Source organism: Felis catus, chromosome B3 (genome assembly GCF_018350175.1).
Source record: "Felis catus isolate Fca126 chromosome B3, F.catus_Fca126_mat1.0, whole genome shotgun sequence".
NCBI classification, from domain to species: domain Eukaryota; kingdom Metazoa; phylum Chordata; class Mammalia; order Carnivora; family Felidae; genus Felis; species Felis catus.
In genome coordinates this window covers 123,095,807-123,115,923 of record NC_058373.1, presented here as the reverse complement: position 1 = coordinate 123,115,923, position 20,117 = coordinate 123,095,807, and the positions used below count along the sequence as shown (strand labels likewise).

Genomic DNA, 20,117 nt, shown 5'->3' with positions numbered 1-20,117 from the left:
AAGGTGGCTTTTAAATTTTATTATAACAAATACACATATGTTTTCACTCTTATGTGGATCCTGAGAAACTTAACAGGAACCCATGGGGGAGGGGAAGGAAAAAAAAAAGAGAGAGGTTAGAGTGGGAGAGAGCCAAAGCATAAGAGACTTAAAAAATTGAGAACAAACTGAGGGCTGATGGGAGGTGGGAGGGAGGGAAGGGTGGGTGATGCGTATTGAAGAGGGCATCTTTTGGGATGAGCACTGGGTGTTGTATGGAAACCAATGTGACAATAAATTTCATATATTTAATAAATAAAACCTGAAAAAAATAAAAAAAAATAAAAAAAAATAAAAACGCCAAAAAAAAACAACAACCAAATACACAGTAAGCCCCTCAAGTCCACAGTTTCACTAAAATCTAATGATAGAACTAATCACTTGGGAGAAGGAGAATATAAACACAAAACATGAATTACTGAAAGATTACATAAAGAAAGGAATTTTTAAAAAATGTACAGCAACCCCAAATAAGTCTACAAAACACTTTTTAGTAAGATTTCTTGTATGTACTTTAAAGAATATATAAGAAAAGGTTGGCATAATCCCCTGGGATGTTGTTTCAACGTTTATGTTTCTTATGTATTTACCTTCTCCATTTCTACTGCCTTTGTCACCTCTGAATTTCACAATGATTCTGTCTCACTGATGCAGAAGCAAAACCAAATTACCCATCACCTCTGCCTTCTCAGCTTCAATGGTGCTTCCAGGTCCTGACTTATTGTTCCCCTTTGGACTAGGACCTACTGACTATGCCACCCACCTGGAAACTTTCTACTCTCTTGGCTTCTGTAATATCACTTTCTCTGGTTCTCGTACCACTTCTCTGACTTTTCCTTTTAAATCTCTCTTTTCATAAACATTGGTGACTTTCAGGATTCTTTTTTTTTTTTAATCCACTGCTCTATTTGATGTGATTTCTCATGGGAGATCATCAGCTGTAACTGAATGAACTATATTCCTTATATTCTGACTACAGTTACACCTCCAGCTATCTGAACTTGACCCTGATGTCCAGATAACACAAGTACCTCCAACACAACACATTCAAAAGTAAACAGCACTTTCTCTATTAAGCCTGCCTCTCTTCCAGTATCTGTATCGCTATATTCTATTAATATCACGCCAGCCAGAAACGTGTGTCCTCTCTCTGGCTTTACCTCTAATGCACAGTCAAGTCGATAAGTCTTACTGATGTTTTCCTTGCTGCTCTTCTCATTCCTACTTTTACCCACCTACAAAATAAAGTCCTAGCCCTGATACATACATACACACATCTCCATACACACTTCTCTCACAGCACCCTAGCCATGCTGAGCTCTGTTTCTATGAAATGAGTTAGCACATGTGAAATACTTAGACAAGTTCTTGGTATACAGTAAGCACTCACTAAATTAGCTGCTATTCCTACTGCTACCACACCACCATTGTTCCTACTTTCCTTTATTCTATTAGTTCCCCACACTCACCATGCTGTTTCACACTTTTATGTCTTTGCTGATACGATTCCTTCTTCCTAGAATTTTTTTGGACGCCTAACTTTTCACTCTTAGGGGGAAAAAAGTTCTGTTGATGTTCTTTCTCCTTCAGGAAACCATCTTTAATATCTGCGGTCAGGCTAATTGCCCATACTGTAAGCTTCACCTTAAACCCACGAATATTTTGATCATATAGCTTATTACAATACATTATAATTATCTGGGGGCTTTTTGTCATTTCAACCAGAGCAGGGATCAGTAAACTATAGCCCTGGGGCAAAATCCAACCCACCTCCTGTTTATGCAATTAGTTTACTGCAACACAGACACAACCATTTGTTTAGACATGATCTACAGCTGCTTTCATGCTACGGAGTTTGGTAGTATGACAGAGACTCTATGGCCCACAAAACCATATATTTACTATCAATTTATTATTTACTATCTGGCCCAGAGCTTCTCAAATTTGGCACTATTGAAATCTGGGCTGGATAACCGTCATAGAGGGGCTATTCTATGCATTGTAGGATGTATGGCAACAGTCTCAGCTTCCACCGACCATATGCCTACTGGGGTAGCAGTCCTATCCCATCACCTCATTACCATTTTACTCACTTCATCCTCCCCCCTGTTGCAGTTTTAACAACCAAAAGTGTCTTTGGATGAACAAATCAGGAGACTATAGATGCTGGAGAGGATGTGGAGAAACGGGAACCCTCTTGCACTGTTGATGGGAATGCAAATTGGTGCAGCCGCTCTGGAAAGCAGTGTGGAGGTTCCTCAGAAAATTAAAAATAGACCTACCCTCTGACCCAGCAATAGCACTGCTAGGAATTTATCCAAGGGATACAGGAGTACTGATGCATAGGGCCACTTGTACCCCAGTGTTCATAGCAGCACTCTCAACAATAGCCAAATTATGGAAAGAGCCTAAATGTCCATCAACTGATGAATGGATAAAGAAATTGTGGTTTATATACACAATGGAATACTACGTGGCAATGAGAAAAAATGAAATATGGCCTTTTGTAGCAACGTGGATGGAACTGGAGAGTGTGATGCTAAGTGAAATAAGCCATACAGAGAAAGACAGATACCATATGGTTTCACTCTTATGTGGATCCTGAGAAACTTAACAGGAACCCATGGGGGAGGGGAAGGAAAAAAAAAAAAGAGGTTAGAGTGGGAGAGAGCCAAAGCATAAGAGACTGTTAAAAACTGAGAACAAACTGAGGGTTGATGGGGGGTGGGAGGGAGGGGAGGGTGGGTGATGGGTATTGAGGAGGGCACCTTTTGGGATGAGCACAGGGTGTTGTATGGAAACCAATTTGTCAATAAATTTCATATATAAAAAAAAACAAAAAACAAAAAACAAAAGTGTCTTTGGGCATTGCTAAATGTTCCCTGGGGTCAAAATGGTCCCTGTTTGAGAACCACTACCCTGGTCCCTTACAGAGAAAGCTGCCAACCCCTCACCTAGAAGATCTTCCAAAGGAAGGAACTGTGCCCAGTTCATTTTGTATTCCAAACAGAAGCTCACTAAGTCAATCACTTAAAGGTAACTCGGGGATTGAGAGACATTCCACAGCAATTTAAAATTTATAAGAATTTTAGACCTGGAAGGGACACTGATGATCATCACACCAATATCCAGCGTTACAACTAGATTTCGTTTCCTTCAGCATTTGAAACAACACCTATCAAAACTATTACGTTACAAATATCTATGAAGAAAAAGTACCCTAAGAAAGATACACTTCATCACAACTGCATTTGATTATGAGGAACTTAAAAACAGAAAATCACTGCATTCATATTTCATAGATGCACATACATTTCATTTACCCATGAGTGTGATTTTTTTTTTTATTGTCTGTAAAGAACAAATTGTTTTCATTTTGTAGGTGGGATCATTCCAACTGGGGTCAAACTATAGTATAGAGAAACATCAACTTCTTCATAGTTAATCAAGAAATTCACTCAAGGGGTATAAATTCCTTTCAACTCTCTTTAACAAACCTACAGTATACACAGCATTGTATACAGAAAACTTTCTGCCTCAAAGGAATTATCTGCCTGCCAGAAGAAACTAACAAATGAAAGCATAACATTTTAAGGACCAAATAAATAACAATAATAGCTAATATTTATTAACCATTCACCATGTACTGGTATTATGTTATCTCATTTGATCCTCATAATAGTATCTACCTACCAGAGTTTTTAAGATACCCATTTTATAGCTGAAGAAACTCCAAAAAGCTAGTTAACTTGTCCAAGGGTGCACGGATAGTAAATGGCAAAACAAAGATTTAAACTTGGAACTCTGCCTCTGAAATCTCAGCTCGCACACACTATACCTTAAAAGCCTGCATGCAATTCAGAAATGAGAAAGACCACCGTTGACCAGGGTGATCAGTCAAGCAGGTAACAGTGAGATGAGTCCCAGAAGAAGGGCAAGAGTCAGAGAGCAAAGAGAAAGGGTGAAATCCTTAGCCAGGACACCCAAATAAAGAAGTTTCAGAAGAACTCAAAACATATTTAAAAGATGGGGAAATAACCACTCTGGTTAAATATAGAGCGGAAGTATGGCAAAGCAGGGACAAAGCAGAAACCAAACTGCAGAAGGCCATGAGTGGGAGGCTGAGGAAGACCTGCTCTCAGGGGCACGAGGTGTTTCTGAACAACAGCACAAAGAGCAAGACGGTGCAGAATGCCAAATTCAGAGAAGGACAGAGATAAGGCAGGTGGGAAGGCTCATTATCCATAGCCACACCTCCTTTGTTCTCATGTTCAGCACCTTGCCTCACCTCTTCTCTTGGGAAGACGGAAGTCACCCCAGGTGAACTTTCTCACCATCCCTGTCTCAAACCTCAAAACCATTTTGTGTTTTGCCTCCTTTCCTAGCATCTCTGGGAAAACAACACTCTTTCTCTTTCTGAGTTTAAGGAGGTACAGGTCAAGGGGAAGGTTCTGTGTGAGGGTACAGTAGCACATGCTTGTATCCCACAAGGAAGGAACAGAGAGGCAAGGATCATAGGTGCAAAGAGGAGTGGAGGAAGTCAAGAGTGGACTCCAGGAGGTGACAGGAGGGGAGGAAATGCCAAGCACAGGTGAACAGCTGAGCTTACAAACATGGAGGGACCCTTTGTCCTCTGGCATAAAAGGAGAGACATAGTCAACCTGGATAGGAGATAAACAGGCAATGAAGACGTTAAGGGGGAGACAAGCTTGATACACTGGCATGTCAGTCACAGCTTGGACCTTTTTAGAAAAGCAGCATGTCTTATCACAGACATTTTGTTCCTCTCACCAAGCTCCCACTGAGCCACAGCCACAATGACCACAGTGGTCACCTGGCCATGTCTTTAACATGCCCAGCTTCCCCTTGCCTGGTGTCCGTCCCATCCCTGTGGCTTCCTCTGACTGGCCTCTCTGGGTCTTTGTGTACTTGACTCTTTCCTCTCAGGTCTCAAAGCTTAATTGTCACCTCCTCCAAGAGTCCATTCCTGACCACTCAGTCTGATGACAGAGACCCAACTTCCTTGCCACCTACTCTCTCATTATTCTCTTTTATTTCCTTTATACCACTTATCATGATCTTAAAGAATCTTAATGAGTTATTTATGCATTTATTCTTAAGTTTCTTCCAACATGAATTCCAGAGGCTTCTTATATATGGTCTCATTCACCACATACTCCAACATTTAGAACAGATATTATAGAGCAAATACTCGTGAATATCTACTGCACTTCTGAATAAATGAATGAGTGACACGCTGTTGAGAAAATGGATACACGCAGAAAGTGGAAATTTAGAGCAATAATTCTATTGCTGATGTTCACAAATATTTACTAACTTGAAGAATATGTTCCATATACTTATTGCCAGGACCTATGTTTAACTCTAAAGTGAGTATTCAATTTATGTAAATCCTAATCTCTGCCTTCTGGAAGCCCCATCTACTAAGGAAACATATGAACACAGATCATTAAAATACAATAAGGAATAAAATACCAATTATAACGCAGTGGAGTTAAGAACTAAGAGCTGTAACAACATACAGCACAGTGATCCTCACTTAAGCCAGGTAAACCAGGAAAAGAATTCTACTAAAGTGTTGAGGATAGGTATGCCCCTCCAGAGTTAGGCATGCAACTCCAAAGGGCAAAGGAGTAGCCATGAGGTAGAGAAGATGGGGCAGATCTGCAACTCTCCCTAGCAGTTATTCACTTAAAGTAAGGAATGTGCTAAGGTGTAAATTCAACAGGAGACAGGATCATGGAAAAGATGTTCAACATGTCACTAGTTGAGGGAATAGAAAACAGGTGGCAAGAGATCAAAGATAACTAGAAGAGAAGGACTCCTTACAGGGCTAATCTCAAAAGAGCCAAAAGAGAACAGTAGTTACACTCAGAGAGGAGGAAGAGAGCTCATCCTGTAAGACAGGAGAAAAGAAGGTAGCAGTAAGTTTCTTTGAAGGTAAATCTGAAAGTGGAGGAAGAGAAGTTTAGCAAGCATTGCCTAGTTTCTATTTTCTCCATGAAATATGAGATAGACCATACTGGCTGGTAAGAAAGAGGATGAGGGAGAGGAAAAAAGGAGAATTTTATTGGTCGGTAATTGATGTGCAATGCTACAGCCCTATGCTATGTTTTTACTGATTTGTGAAGTAAAAAATGTGTCCTTATATCTCTCTTGAAATCTATGCAGAAACTAGTTATGACACTGTCCACATGGGGGACAGAACACAAGGTTACAAAAGCACATACCACTAATGAAATAGTCATTTCTGCATTTGCAAAGCAATTAAAAAGAAACATTAGTTAATTAATTAGCTCAATGATTACTTTATCCCTGTAGGTATATGTGTACAAGAACTGCCTTTTTTTTTTTTTTTTTTTTTTTTTTTGGTCTCCTTTGAGGCATTTGAAGACACAAGAGATTTTGTCTCAGCGGGAATGTTGTGGTAGATTACATTTGCTGTAAATAAGTGACATTTTTAGAAAGCAATGAGTTCCACTGAATTTATCCTGAAAAGAAAAAAAACTGCAAAGCTAAATAAGAAACTCTCAGAATCAGACTGAAAATTCATAATAAGCCTAAAAAGTAGCTGCTCTTCATTCTGGCTTTCTGAGGGCATTGGAGACAAATAGCTCCAACTTCATAGAAAATACTGGGCTGGAACAAAGGAAACATGTGCCACACATCTCAAAACAAAGGTATTCAACTGCCTGGCATTCACACCAAGAGGAGCTCCTTTCCACTCAAGTCCCATAATGAAAATCATTCCTCCATTAACAGGTTGAGCAGTATCAATTTGCCCAGCCAAAGTGGGAAATCAGGCAAAAACCACCTTCTCAGAATACTCAAGGGCAAGGTGAAAGAGACAGGTAATTGTATCTAGCCTCCCAGCAGGACATTTTTTTTTTGTCTGATTAAATGCCCTGTCCTTTCAAGTAGAGCTTCTAAAAGGTAGTGAGAGACCATTCCCTCAACTGGATTTAACCACAGAATCCCAACCTTTTTGTGAAGAACTTATTTCCTGTTCTTCACCGGGTCTTAGGACTGAGTTGGCAGAGGTGGCACAGCAGGAGTCAAAATGGCAGCAATGTTTCCATCTCAATTCCCATCCTTGCTAACTATGTGACCCTGGACAAGAGTCTCATCTCTTTAAATTCAAATGAGTAATGATAACAGGATCTACCTCATCGGTTTGTTGTGAGAATTAAATTAGGAAATATGTATGAAACACTTAACCATGTAGGCATACACTTCACATGCATTTACCTTGTTAAGTGCTCAATACATGTTAGTCTTTACAGTTGCTACTATGATTTTAGTTGCTGTGGTTATAATGGTTTTGGAGATGGGGCCAGTAGAGGTCTGAGAGAAGAAGAATAATTATAAGTGACTATGGCAGTGGCTGGGAACCTCAAATCCTACCACAAGGGCAACCCTATGAGTCTGGGTGAGACATGTTTAAGTCAACTGATTTGGAGATTAATCAGGAAAGTCTTTGGCACAATAAATCTGGTCTAATTAATCAGTCTCATTCTCTCTTTTCAGAAGCCTTATTCATCGTAGAGCTTAGGATCGTACATTTGGAAGGAAAGTAGAAAATCAACACTGTCTACTCATTTGATGCTATAATCTCTTCTACAACCTCATCAAGGTGGTTGCCCAGACTCTACTTGGAGGCCTTAAGTGTGATAAAGAATGCATGGCTTTAAAGGCAGCTTTAAACAGCTCTTACTGAAACGTCTTCTTTGTATTAAGTAATCAGCTTCCACTTGTTTGCCTTAGCTCTTCTTCCTGAGGATATATCAATCACATTTAATCCTACTTCCATAGGATGATAGGCCTTCATGTATGAAGATAACAATCCTTCACATATGAAGCCAATGCCTGGGCTCAGGCATCTTTTCTTCTTCAGGTTAAATACCCCTGGATCAGTCAACTCTTTTTATGTCAGACTCTTGAATCCTTCATCTTTCTCATAACTCAACTCTAAACATGCCCTAATCTAACAATTAGCTAATCTTTTAAAAGCTTAATATCCAGAATTGAATAGAAATACTTTCAGTAATAACATTAGCACACAGTGATAATATTCATGATGATAAAAACAATTCACCAAATTGCCAAAGTATTAGAATAAATGAATTCAGTAAAGTTGTAGGACATAAAATTAATATACAGAAATCTGCTGCATTTCTATACACTAATAACAAAGTAGCAGAAAGAGAAATTAAGATAACAATCTCATTTACAATTGCACCAAAAAGAATAAAATACCTAGGAATAAATTTAACCAAAGAGGTGAAAGACCCATACTCTGAAAACTATCACACACTGATGAAAGACAATGAAGATTATACGAACAAATGGAAAGATATACCATGCTCATGGATTGGAAAAATTAATATTGTTAAAATGTCCATACTACCCAAAGCAATACCCAGATTCAATGCAACCCCTATAGAGTATTTTTCATAGGACTAAAACAAATAAAGCTATAATTTGTGTAAAACCACAAAAGACCCTGAATACTCAAAGCAATCTTGAGAAAGAAGAACAAAGCTGGAGGTTTCACAACCCCAGATTTTAAGGTATACTACATAGCTATAGTAATCAAAACAGTATTGTTTTGACACATAGATCAACAGAACAAAGAGCAGAAAAAATTCACACCTATACAGTTAATTAATCCACAACAAAGGAAGACTATACAATGGATAAAAGACATTGTGTTCAATAAAATAGTGCTGGGAAAACTGAAAAGCTATAGGCAAAAGAATGAAACTGGGCTACTTTCTTCCACCACACACAAAAATAAACTCAAAATGGATTAAAGACCAAAATGTGAGACCTAAAGCCATAAAACTGCTAGAAGGAAACACAGGAAGTTATCTCTTAGACATCACCCTTAGTATCATTTTTCTAGAAACATCTACCCAGGCAAGGGAAACAAAAGCAAAAATAAACTATTGGGACCACACCAAAATAAAAAGCTTTCACACAGTGAATGAAACCATCAACGAAATGAAAAGGCAACCTACTGAATGGGAGAAGATATTTGCAAACATTATATATGATAAGGGATTAATATAAAGAATATACAGAGAATATAAACAACTCAAGACAAAAACAAACAAACAAAAAATATCCAATTAAAAAATGGGCAGAGAGGGCACCTGGGTGGCTCAGTCGGTTACCATACACCTGTCAGAATAGCCAGTATCAAAACAATAAGGAATAGCAAGTGTTAGTGAGGGTGTGAAGGAAAAGGAATCCTTGTGGACTGCTGGTGAGGATGTAAACTGATGCAGCTACTGTGGCAAAAGTATGAAGCATGAAAGTTCCTCAAAAAGTGAAAAAAACAAATACCATTCATTCAGTAATTCTACCAGGTATTTGCTCAAAGAAAACAAAAACACGAATTCAAAAAACTACATGCACTCCTATGTTTATTGTAGCATTATTTACAATAGCCAAGATATGGAAGCAACCTAAGTATCCATCTATGGATGAATGGATAAAGAAGATGTGGTATATATTTGCAATGGAATATTACTCAGCCATAAAAAGAAAGAGATCATGCAACATGTTGCAACAACATGGATGGACCTAGAAGGTATTATGCTACTTGCAATAAGTCAGAGAAAGACAAATACCATATTATTTTACTTATATGTGGAACCTAAAAAAATAATAATTAAAACACTGAAACAGACCCATAAATACAGAGAACCAACTGGTAGCTGCTAAAGGGCACAAGGATGAGCAAAACAGGTGAAGGGGCATAGGGAGTAAAGGCTTCCAGTTACAGAATGAATAAGTCACAGGGATGAAAGGTGCATTATAAAGAATACAGTCAACAGTGCTGTAATAGCATTACAGATGGTGACAGATGGTAGCTACATTTGTGGTAAGCATAGCATAACATAGTTATCAAATCACTGTGTAATACATGTGAAACTAATAAAACTATAGTTGTGTGTCAACTATACTTCAAGAAATCTACCAAAAGTTTTCTATTAAGCATTGTTTTATGGGTTTTACATTTATTATCTCAGTTAATACTGAGTTATAATACTCAGTTAATACTCACCCTATGAAGTAGGTATAATTATTCTGCTCATAACAAATCAGCAAAGTGAGGCACAGAGAGGGTTAAGTAACTTGCCCAGCACTCCAAAGCTAGTGTGAGTAGAGCTGGGCTTTGAAACCAAGAACTCTAGTTCCAGAGCCTTCTCTCTTCATCAATAAATTACACTATAAAACTGTTACCTCCTTTGTTTTATAGATCACACCTCTATTAATTCACCCTCAAATCATGCAGGCACATATTTTCTATCATTCTCCGCTCCCTGCCATTAAAATAGTTGATGAGCATGCTCTCTTACCTTCCCTCAAGCCCCTAATACAAACATTAAGTAGGAAAAAGCCTTGTCACATCCACCTGAAACTTCCATATAGGTCAAAACAGATCCTTCATCAAGACTCATTGGTATGTTTCAGGGTACCTGCATGACTCAGTCCATTAAGCGTCTGACTTCGTTTCAGCTCAGGTCATGATCTCATGATTTGTGAGTTTGAGTCCCATGTAGGACTCCGCACTGGCAGCACAGAGCCTGCTTGGGATCCTCTCCCAACTTCTTTCTCTGCCCCTCCTCTGCTCACTCTAAGTAAATAAATAAACCTTAAAAAAAAAAAAGACTCATTTGTATGTTTCAATAGTTACTCCTTTCATGAATAGCTGTTACATCCAATTCCTTTTTCCCCATCTTGTTGACAAGGATATCACAAAATGCACTGCCAAATACTTTGCTGATATTTAGTTATGCTTTCCTGGCTTATAAGTATGGTAACAATATGGAATAGAAACGTGAGTTTGGTTCATGTAATTGGCTTATTTTTAGTGTCTTTGGTGAATAATTGTAATTCTTCTGATCACATTTTTCTCTCTTCTACGGGCTCATACCTTCTGTTAATAAGGCACTCCAAAATCTTTCCCGGATTCCAATGAAGTTCACAGGCCCATAGCTTGCATTGTCCATACTTTCTTCCATCTTTAGTCTTTAGGAACCTCCCCCATTCTCTACTATTTCTCAACACCACCAACTGGATTTCAAAAATCTTATTTACAAACTCTCTCCATATCCTGGGATATCATTCACCCAAGTCAAGAAACCTGAATTAATGCAGAGCTACTGGTGATTTTAACAGCCTCTGATATTAAATTTTCTTTCTTTGTCTATCTTTTCCTGTCCAAAGAGCTATTTTCTTATCAGAGAAGACAGGGGTGAAACAGGAGTATGAGGAATTCTTTCACATCACTTAGGACTCTATGTCGCGAATGACAGAAAGTCCAGCTCCTGCTGCTTTAGACAAAAGGAAGAATTACTCAGTCTTAGCTGGAAATCAGGGGTACTCTAGTTTAAAGAATGTTTGATCCAGGGCCTTAAAAATGTCACTAGGTTCTAGCTTCTCCCCACCGTTTTTGCCTCTGGTTTTCTCCATTCTAGCTTCATTTTTGGTCTCTATGTGTTGGCAAGATGGTAGCCAGAAGCTCAATTTTATATCATCCCACGTTCTAACCCTAAGGAAGGAGAACAACCTCCCCACAACATATAAACTGGAGTCCTAAGCTTTTATGCCACTGATCCAAATTGGGTTAGGTACCCACCTATGAACAAAATAACTCTGGCCAGGGGAACGGCCTAGTTCTAACTGACTTACAGCTCACATGCTCACCAAGGTAGCCAGGAGTGGAGTCAGTGCCACTGAACCACTGGATTGAAAATGAGGCTCCTAGGTGGCTCAGTTAAGTGCCCAACTCTTGATTTTGGCTCAGGTCATGACCTCACAGTTCGTGAGATCAAGCCCCGCATCAGGCTCTGTGCTAACAATGAAGATCCTGCTTGGGATTCTCTCTCTCTCTCTGTCCCCATCTCTCTCTCTCTCTCTCTCTCCCTCCCTCTCCCTCTCAAAACAAATATACTTCTTAAAAATTTTTTTAAAAAGAAAATGAAGGGGAATAAGAACCTTCATTCAAAAGAATAAGAAATAGATATCAGGTCTCTAAAAAAAAAATGTTCACCATATCTATTTCTCCATTGACAGCCCATCAACTGTAGGCAGCAAAGCATACTTTAGTATTTTTATTGTGGCATTAATCAAAAATCTCTGTTTGTGACAGCACTGCAATACTAAATATCCTTGAACCTTCAGCCCTCCTGATACTATCCCTTAGGTACATACAACTTTCTTCCAGCCATGCTGGGCTAGGTGCTTACACCCTACCCCCCTCTGTGAAATGCACCTCACATTAATCGAAATTCCCAGCAGCTCAGGGTTCTTATTCTTCATTCTCCATGACAGAGTGCAGGTCTCTCCTACCTATTTCAGTTCCTTATAATCTAGGAGGTAATCTCTTTTCCAGAAGATCCAATTTATTCTCTTCACAAAAACTGCATTCTGAAGCTGACGCATATGGCATTACCAATATTTGACTTTTTTAACCCACAAAAATGCCAGTTTTTTCTGTGCTCAACCCAATAGGCAGCTCCTGAGACATAGTTTCTCTCTTTTCTTCTTCTGCCACATTTTCCACTTCCTAGTCTCTGATTCACATTTCAACTTCTTTCGACTTTGTTGGAACCTTATCCCTCTTGGTCTCCTGTTTGTATTGGTTCTTCCACTCTATCAATGCGTGCTTTCCTCCAAGCCCACACAATGCTCCTCTGCATATCTTCCTAAGAGTAGAAAAATAAATTCTACCTTGCTACCCAAAATTTAATAATCAAGCACTTGTACTTCTGCATTAGAAGTTCTCCATAGTAGTGTGCAGTTTATCTGGCTTAGCAGTGATCGCTACCCTCATTTTACAGATCAAGACACGGATGCCCAAATGGACTGTATGATTTTCTAATTAGCATCAGAACTGGATCTGGAGGCCAGGTTCCAATTCAACTGTTCTTTTTCTTAAACTGCACTGTACTCTCCTAACTTCTGCAGTTTTCAAACTGCAGAAACAGCAAAGGGGAAGATGTGGCTCCTTGACCAGATCTAATCAGTTTGGTTGCATTTAATAACATAAATAATAACATGAGCATCTGCACAGTGCTTTACAGTTTATAAAGCACCTCCATTCTCTTAATCCCATTTGCTCTGACATAAAAATGCCTGAATTAGGTACTATTATCTGATGCAAAGATGGAGGCTAAGAGCATTTAACTGCTTTGTTATTAGTCTTGCAGCTGGTAATGAATGAGTCTAGACAAGATTCAAACTCTGGACTTGTGCTTTTAAAGACAACTCTCTTCTCATCTTCCATGCTGATTCAAAAACCCTCACTTGGTCTTTGCTCACCCTGGGGCCACAAAGTATTCTCAATGCTAGGAAAAGGGGATTTTTAGTCTCAATGCTATGACCTAATTTACCTGATTACGAACAGAACCATTTATTACAGACTGAGAAATAAGGAAGGAAACCAGAATAAGAGCTAAAGAAGCACAGAGGTAGGGAAAATTAAAACAGGGAGGAAAAAGGAAAAAAAAAAAAAAGTATAGTGAGCAAAGAAGTAGGGGACAAAACAAAGTAAAAACCAAAAGAGAAATTGTGATAGCATAAGAGCAGCAAAAGACAGTGAGATGGGGTAAAATGAGTATATTAAAAAAAAAAAAAAAAGGCAACAACAAACACATTATCCCAAAGCCCGCAGGTGCCAGCAATTCAAACAAACGTATAGCAATTAACAGAATTAACACAGCCTTAAATAGCTTGGCTCACCAGATGTGGACTCCTATCAGGGTTCTATAAAATGTAAAGTTATTACAGATTAAACCATTAATCATCTGTTCAGAGACTATCTCTGGCTGCAAAATCCCATTCGGTTTTAAATGGCTAATAATCACAAAGGGATGTGGAATGTAATGTGCACAGTGATGTTCTACCCCAATCCTTTTTCCTTTAAATATGTGTTCCACACTCCTGCTTCTCCTGCTTCTCCCTCCTCCCCATTAGAGGCACCATGAGAAAAGAGAGTTTAGAGAGACCAGGCTGTCCCAGAGGCCTCAGTAGCACTCAGCTTCTCCCTGGGCAAATGGAGATACAAATGGAGAACCAACATACTGGGGGAGAAGTAACAGACAGAGAAGATAGGAGGATAGTGTGCAAACAATCAATTCAAACAACAGGGAAGATCCCGGCACACAAGAGGGTACTTTAAGGGGCTTGAGGAAGCTCTCTCTCCCTGGTCCTGGTCAACCTGATAGAAACACTATCAGGCACCTCAGTCTGGACTGGGCTTTCCTCTACTACTTTGTGCTTCATCCAATAATAATAGCTCAGCAAGGCCAAGGACAAAGGAAAGGAGAAATGTACATCATGACAGGGTCACTGGAAACTGAAACAGTAGTCAGAAAGAAGTGCTTTTCTATAGAAATTTTAAGATACTGAGAGCCACTCTCCTGGTACTTTCCAATGCCACAGTCAATGGATCAAGCTTTCCAACCCTACCATTTAACTTTCTAGGACAAAAAACATACAGTTAGAAGTAGTAGATGGACTAACTTCGGTTCTCAAGTAATTTTGTTGTTTGTTTATTTTGAGAGAGAGAGAGAGAGAGAGAGAGAGACAGACAGACAGACAGACAGACAGACACAACGCGCATGAGAGGGGAAGGGGCAGAGAGAGCGGGAGAGAGAAAATCCCAAGCAGACTCGATGCGGTCAGCACAGAGCCTGATGGGGGGTTCAGTCTCATGAGCTGTGAGATCATGACCTGAGCAGAAATCAAGGGCCAGACACTCCATCGATTAAGCCAGATGACACCCGCAAGAAATCTGAAGCCTGATGAACAAGATGCCAATATGACCGTATCATTCTACTACTTAAGGCCTCCATAGCTCCCTATTACCTAGAAAATAAAGTCCAAGGGCGGACTATAAGATAAAGTTCTCTACGACCTGGCTCCTACCTAACTTTGTAGCTACACGTGCAAAACTCCTCATCTTATATTTTGTGTCCTGAAGTTAGCAAATTGTGAGTTCCTCACCAAGACGCTATGGTGTATCCTGTCCCCGCACCTGTGCTCATGCTGCTCCATTGTCTGGAACACTGCTCCCTCCATTCTACCATGTTCACTTCCATTTGTCTTCTAGACTTGCCTGGGTGTTAGCTCCTCCACAGATCTTTCCTGAACCCCAGAATATGCTAAGTCCTTCTCCTCAACAGACTCACTGCATTTGTGAGTGCCTCTTTTTGCTATCTTTTATCGAAACTATATTCATGTATTTGTCTCCCCCACTAACCGTGTGGTCCTCTAAGATGGGAACTGTGCCTGACTCATCTTTGGATCTTACTTAGCACAGTCCCTGGCATCCTGTAGGTTCCCAGTATACATCTGTTGATCCAAATCCCACCCGATTTTAGAGGTCCTTGAGGTTAGCTCATTCATTTGTTTATTCCACACATACTTATTGAATGCTTCTTTCTTTATTTTTATTTTTCATGCCAGGAACTCTGCTAGGTTCTGGGAAGACACCTGTGAACAGACGAGGCCTTTGTCATCACAGAGTTACACACATTTTAATAAATGGAGATTGACAGTTGTCACGTAAGTGACTGAAGGCAACAAACAAGGTGATGACTGAGGGCGGGTGGGACGGGTTTCCCCACTTCAGAAAAGATGAAAGGACTTTAGTGGGGCAAACCTCAGAATAAAGTTAGTTTTCCTCCTGAATGTGCTTTTCTAATATGGGAGATATAGAAATATACACACGCTAATGTATACAAGTGCATGGTTACATTTGTATTGATAAACTATTTGTAACAGGTATTACATAATCCTTAATTATTACATATAGTACATATATGTATGTAATATTCTATATATACTATATACTAATATATTACATATAGAAAAAAATATATGCCTGTATGGTTTTACTCTTATGTATTTTATTTCATTTGTTGAGTGGAACACAACAAAGGTCCTATTATATCCATATTAGGGGTTAAGAAACAGAATCAAGTAAGATCAGTGACTTATTCCAGGCCATAGAGCCAGTGACAAAGCTGGTATTCTCAACCCACTTCTCTTAGCCTTGCTGAGCCTTTATATATAATACTTATCTCACACCAGATAACTGGAAAGTTCCTGAAAGATTCAACTACTGCCATGTCAAGATGCTCCTTACCGATCCCAGAAGAATCACATGGTTAATAGTGCCTAAGAGCATTTATCTAAAATATTAATTTTACAAACATGTTTATTTAAAGGATTTATTTAAATGTTACTAACTTGCAAACACGTGATTTCACTCAGCACATGTTTACTGAGAGCTCAGCAGGCACTAAGAACCATTCTGGGAACTGGAAACCTGCAAGACCAAAAAATAAGACACACATGTTAAAACATAAAAACACGACCAGAAACAAGATGCTGAGTTGGTAATGTTTAAGTGTACACAAATATTGTAGGGATAACCAAGATTTATTGAGAACCACAATAGTCTGAGGACAACTTGGACATAGTCTATGGTGGCTTTTATAGCAATATCAAGCTAGGAAGTGTGCACCCAGGTGAAATCCACAGTCATTTTTCTCAGTAGTGGAGCCAGAACTTAACTTTCAAGGGTGAAGTAACTGTAGTTCAAAGGTAACACCTTATTCTGTGCCACACACAAAGTATCTGGAACAGAAACTCCGAAGTCCTTTAACCATGCCCCCACATTTTGAAGAAAATGATATATAAAAGCACCCATCTCAGTGTAAGGGAACACAGAGCCATAAATGGCAAATGGAAGACAGAAAAAGGAATAAAGAGATAGGAAAAAGGGGCTGGACACTGTTCTACTAAGGATACATAATTAAAGTCAGTATGTGGGATTTATCACGGAGAGAAATACCAACATAGCTAGAAGCTTCTGCTCTTTACTAAATTGTCAAATACCAACAAAAGTAGAATTTCCCAGACCTTCCCTACAAAAAAGTTAACTGCAATGATTAACTGGAAAGACAGACTATGCCAGGACTATATTAGACCCAAAGTTATCTGTTTAAAACACTTGGATGAGGGATGCTTGGGTGGCTCTGTCAGCTGAGCATCTGACTCTTGATTTCAGCTCAGGTCATGATCCCAGAGTTGTGGGATTGAGCCCTGCCTCGGGCTCTGTGTTGAGTGTGGAGCCTGCTTAAGATTCTTTCTTTCTCTCTCTCTCTCTCTCTCTCTCTCTCTCTCTCTCTCTCTCTCTCTCCCTCCCTCCCTCCCTCCCTCCCTCCCTCCCTCCCTCCCTCTGCCCCTCTCCCCTGCTTGCACTCTCTCTCCCTCTCAAATAAAATTTTAAAAAACACTCAGATGAATGAGAAAGCTTCCCAAGTCCCTTAGACATACTACAATACTGTGTATGTAATGAAGAGATGTTGGTAAAAGTTAATGAAGTTCTAAATTTTATATACCATTTACCCCAGTGTGGGTTGGACTTTCTTTTTTCTGACTTGATCTGGATTTCAGTGCAGACTTATGCTGCTAGCTATGTATATATTTTTACTACCAATTACTGCTATTTCTGTTATTGACACTGTTTTTCAGAACTGTCTTTAATTTTTAAACTATTAAGGGACACTTTGCACAGACTTTTGAAGCTTTCTGCTCTCTATCTGGGCAGCATGTGAGCATGTGTGCACATGAAGATTTTATTTGCTTCAGGTTTCACATGGATGAAGCCATCAGAGATAGCTTTACGTTTTTATGAGGCTTGTTTCAAAATGTTCAGGAGCATCATTCCTGATTGATAATTTGCAGACGGGAAACTGCTCCTTTGTCTCAAAATAAATAATTGAGAGATGGTTCAAATCATTGTGTGCAAGGGAAAATGAGTTCTAGAGGCCACCCCTAGATCCTATCCAGGAGAAACTCCACACTTAGGGCTGTTTCACTACAAAAACGAATGAGCTCCCCACAGCAATCAATGCCTCATTCATTCCCGAGCCACGTACATGGTAGCAGAACGTTCCTATCTATCTTTGACGAGAGTGCAATTCCAATGTGTGTGATTTAACGGTGTTTAAGAGCCTTTCAGGGTTCATTAGACACTGAGTAATGTATACCTTTATTCTATCCACACGGGAGTAACTGCTAGGGAAGAAGTGTCTATGTCCACTGCAATCCCATCAGGAATGACTACTGGTGTCCCTATAGCCAGCAGAAGCCTAGATAACATCCAGCAGAAGGAGGAAAACACTTTGTGGGTTCTCTTCTGTAACCTGTCCTTCAGACCAAGTACAATACAGAGCCGTAACTGGATTTTTCCCTCCTTTGTCATGTCTCTCCTTCCTACCCTTTTCTCTCAATTCACACGTTTACTTCACCAAAGCCCAGCTCAAACAGCAATTCTTCTCTGAAACAGACTTCCACCTAAAATGTATCTGTTTCCTCTACTCAATTAGAACATCCAGTGTGGCACTGAATACACAGTGTCCTGAGTTCACTTATAGATCTCCTCTCCCTTCCTAGATTACGAAGCCTTCAAGCATGGAAACCACGACTTGTAAAGAGCCACTTAAGTCAGTTACGATATAAAAAAGGTACCGAATTTTGTATCCACTCAGTAAATAGTTACTATGCAGCTACAGTACTCCAGCACAGTGGACACGGCTCCTTTCTCCACATGGCTCACAGCTGAGTGGCATGACTGAAGGAATTTGCAATGCCATCTCATCTATAACCGACGCTCAACAAATTTCAAATAACCATAAGAAGAAGAAAACACGTGCCCTGAGAGGAGTCCCATAACAGGTCACAAGGGATCTTTATCTACAAGAAAGAACACTGTTAGCTTCTCGAGGAATTTCCCCAGGGAAGTAGTATAGCTATCTCAGGCAATCAGGCTTAGCTTAGATTAAACAAAAATGTGCAGTGAACTGCTCTGATGACACAGTGTTCTAAAAGAACTCTACCAAATCAAGTCTGATTCTTTTTGCCTCAACAATTGACCTTAGAGATTGAACTTACACTTGACTGAAGCTCCTCTGCTCTCAGACAGAGGTCTCAACACATCAGCTACAATAGTAATAAATGAGTAATGGCAAAGCCCCACTGCTTTCTCACAGCTGCTAGCTTTCAGGGGGGAAAAAAAAAAGAAAAAAGAAGAGGAAAAACCAGTCTTCCGAGCCTTAATGTTACATTCTGAAAATTTTCCTTCATCTCAGATAATGAGACTCTTGGGAACACCAAGCTTGGCAAAGGTAAAATAATACATATGTTATGTTTTAGACAAGACCTACAACCACAAATGGAGCCACTCGGAGCTACAGCTTGGCTTCGTACCTGCCAAGTCAAAAATACAAAATCAAACGTTACGTGTGTCTAATTCTTGTGATATCAAAGAACTAGACCTTTGTCTGTGTTTTTTCATTTAATTCACAGAGCATGTGGGATGCCTGGGTGGCTCAGTGAGTTGAGCGTCTAATTCTTGATTTCCATTCAGGTCAAGATCCCAGGGTTGTGGGATCGAGCCCCACATCGGGCTCCATGCTAAGCGTGGAGCCTGCTTAAGATTTTCTCTCCCCCCAACCGCCTCCTCCCCCACTCGCGCATGCTCTCTCTAAAAATAATGATAATAATAATAATAATTATTATTATGTATAAAGCACAGCTACCTGTGGGATACAATTCCCCAGTACTCAGATGAGAAAACAGAACCACAAAGCATGTAAGTGGCAAACCCAAGGTCATGCAATCAATCAGCTTCAGCGGGAACCAAAACCTAGGACCTCTACTTTCAAGTCCAGAGTCTTCTTGGTAAAACCTATGGCTTCAAAGAATGCACTAAGTACAGAGCCCCTCTGGGAATTTCATTTGTTCTTGGGACACTAAAGAGATTGTGTGACCTTTACCTCTTTAAGGCAGCCCATAAAGTTGTTGCTGACGGGTGAGCCTGGCAAGTCAGCGGTACTTGGGCTTCCTCCCACGTAGAAGAAGTCATCCGAGCCCAGCATGGTGTAGTCCTCCTGAGTGTAGCCCGTTGTGGTAAGGATGCCATCCACAGAGATTGTCACCTGGTGGAGGGACATAGGGACAAAAGAAAT

The 20,117-nt window shown here is 39.8% G+C and overlaps 1 protein-coding gene across 7 annotated transcripts in view; it reads right to left on the bottom strand.

The window, feature by feature from the left end:
* Nucleotides 1-20,117, bottom strand: part of NRXN3 (neurexin 3) — a 1,671,444-nt gene that overhangs the window by 1,093,193 nt on the left and 558,134 nt on the right. For all 7 annotated transcript variants that reach the window (XM_045060712.1, XM_045060711.1, XM_045060707.1 and 4 more), the window contains one exon: nt 19,926-20,087. In XM_045060712.1, the coding sequence (XP_044916647.1) occupies nt 19,926-20,087 (162 nt within the window). The remainder of the gene's footprint in view (nt 1-19,925; nt 20,088-20,117) is intronic.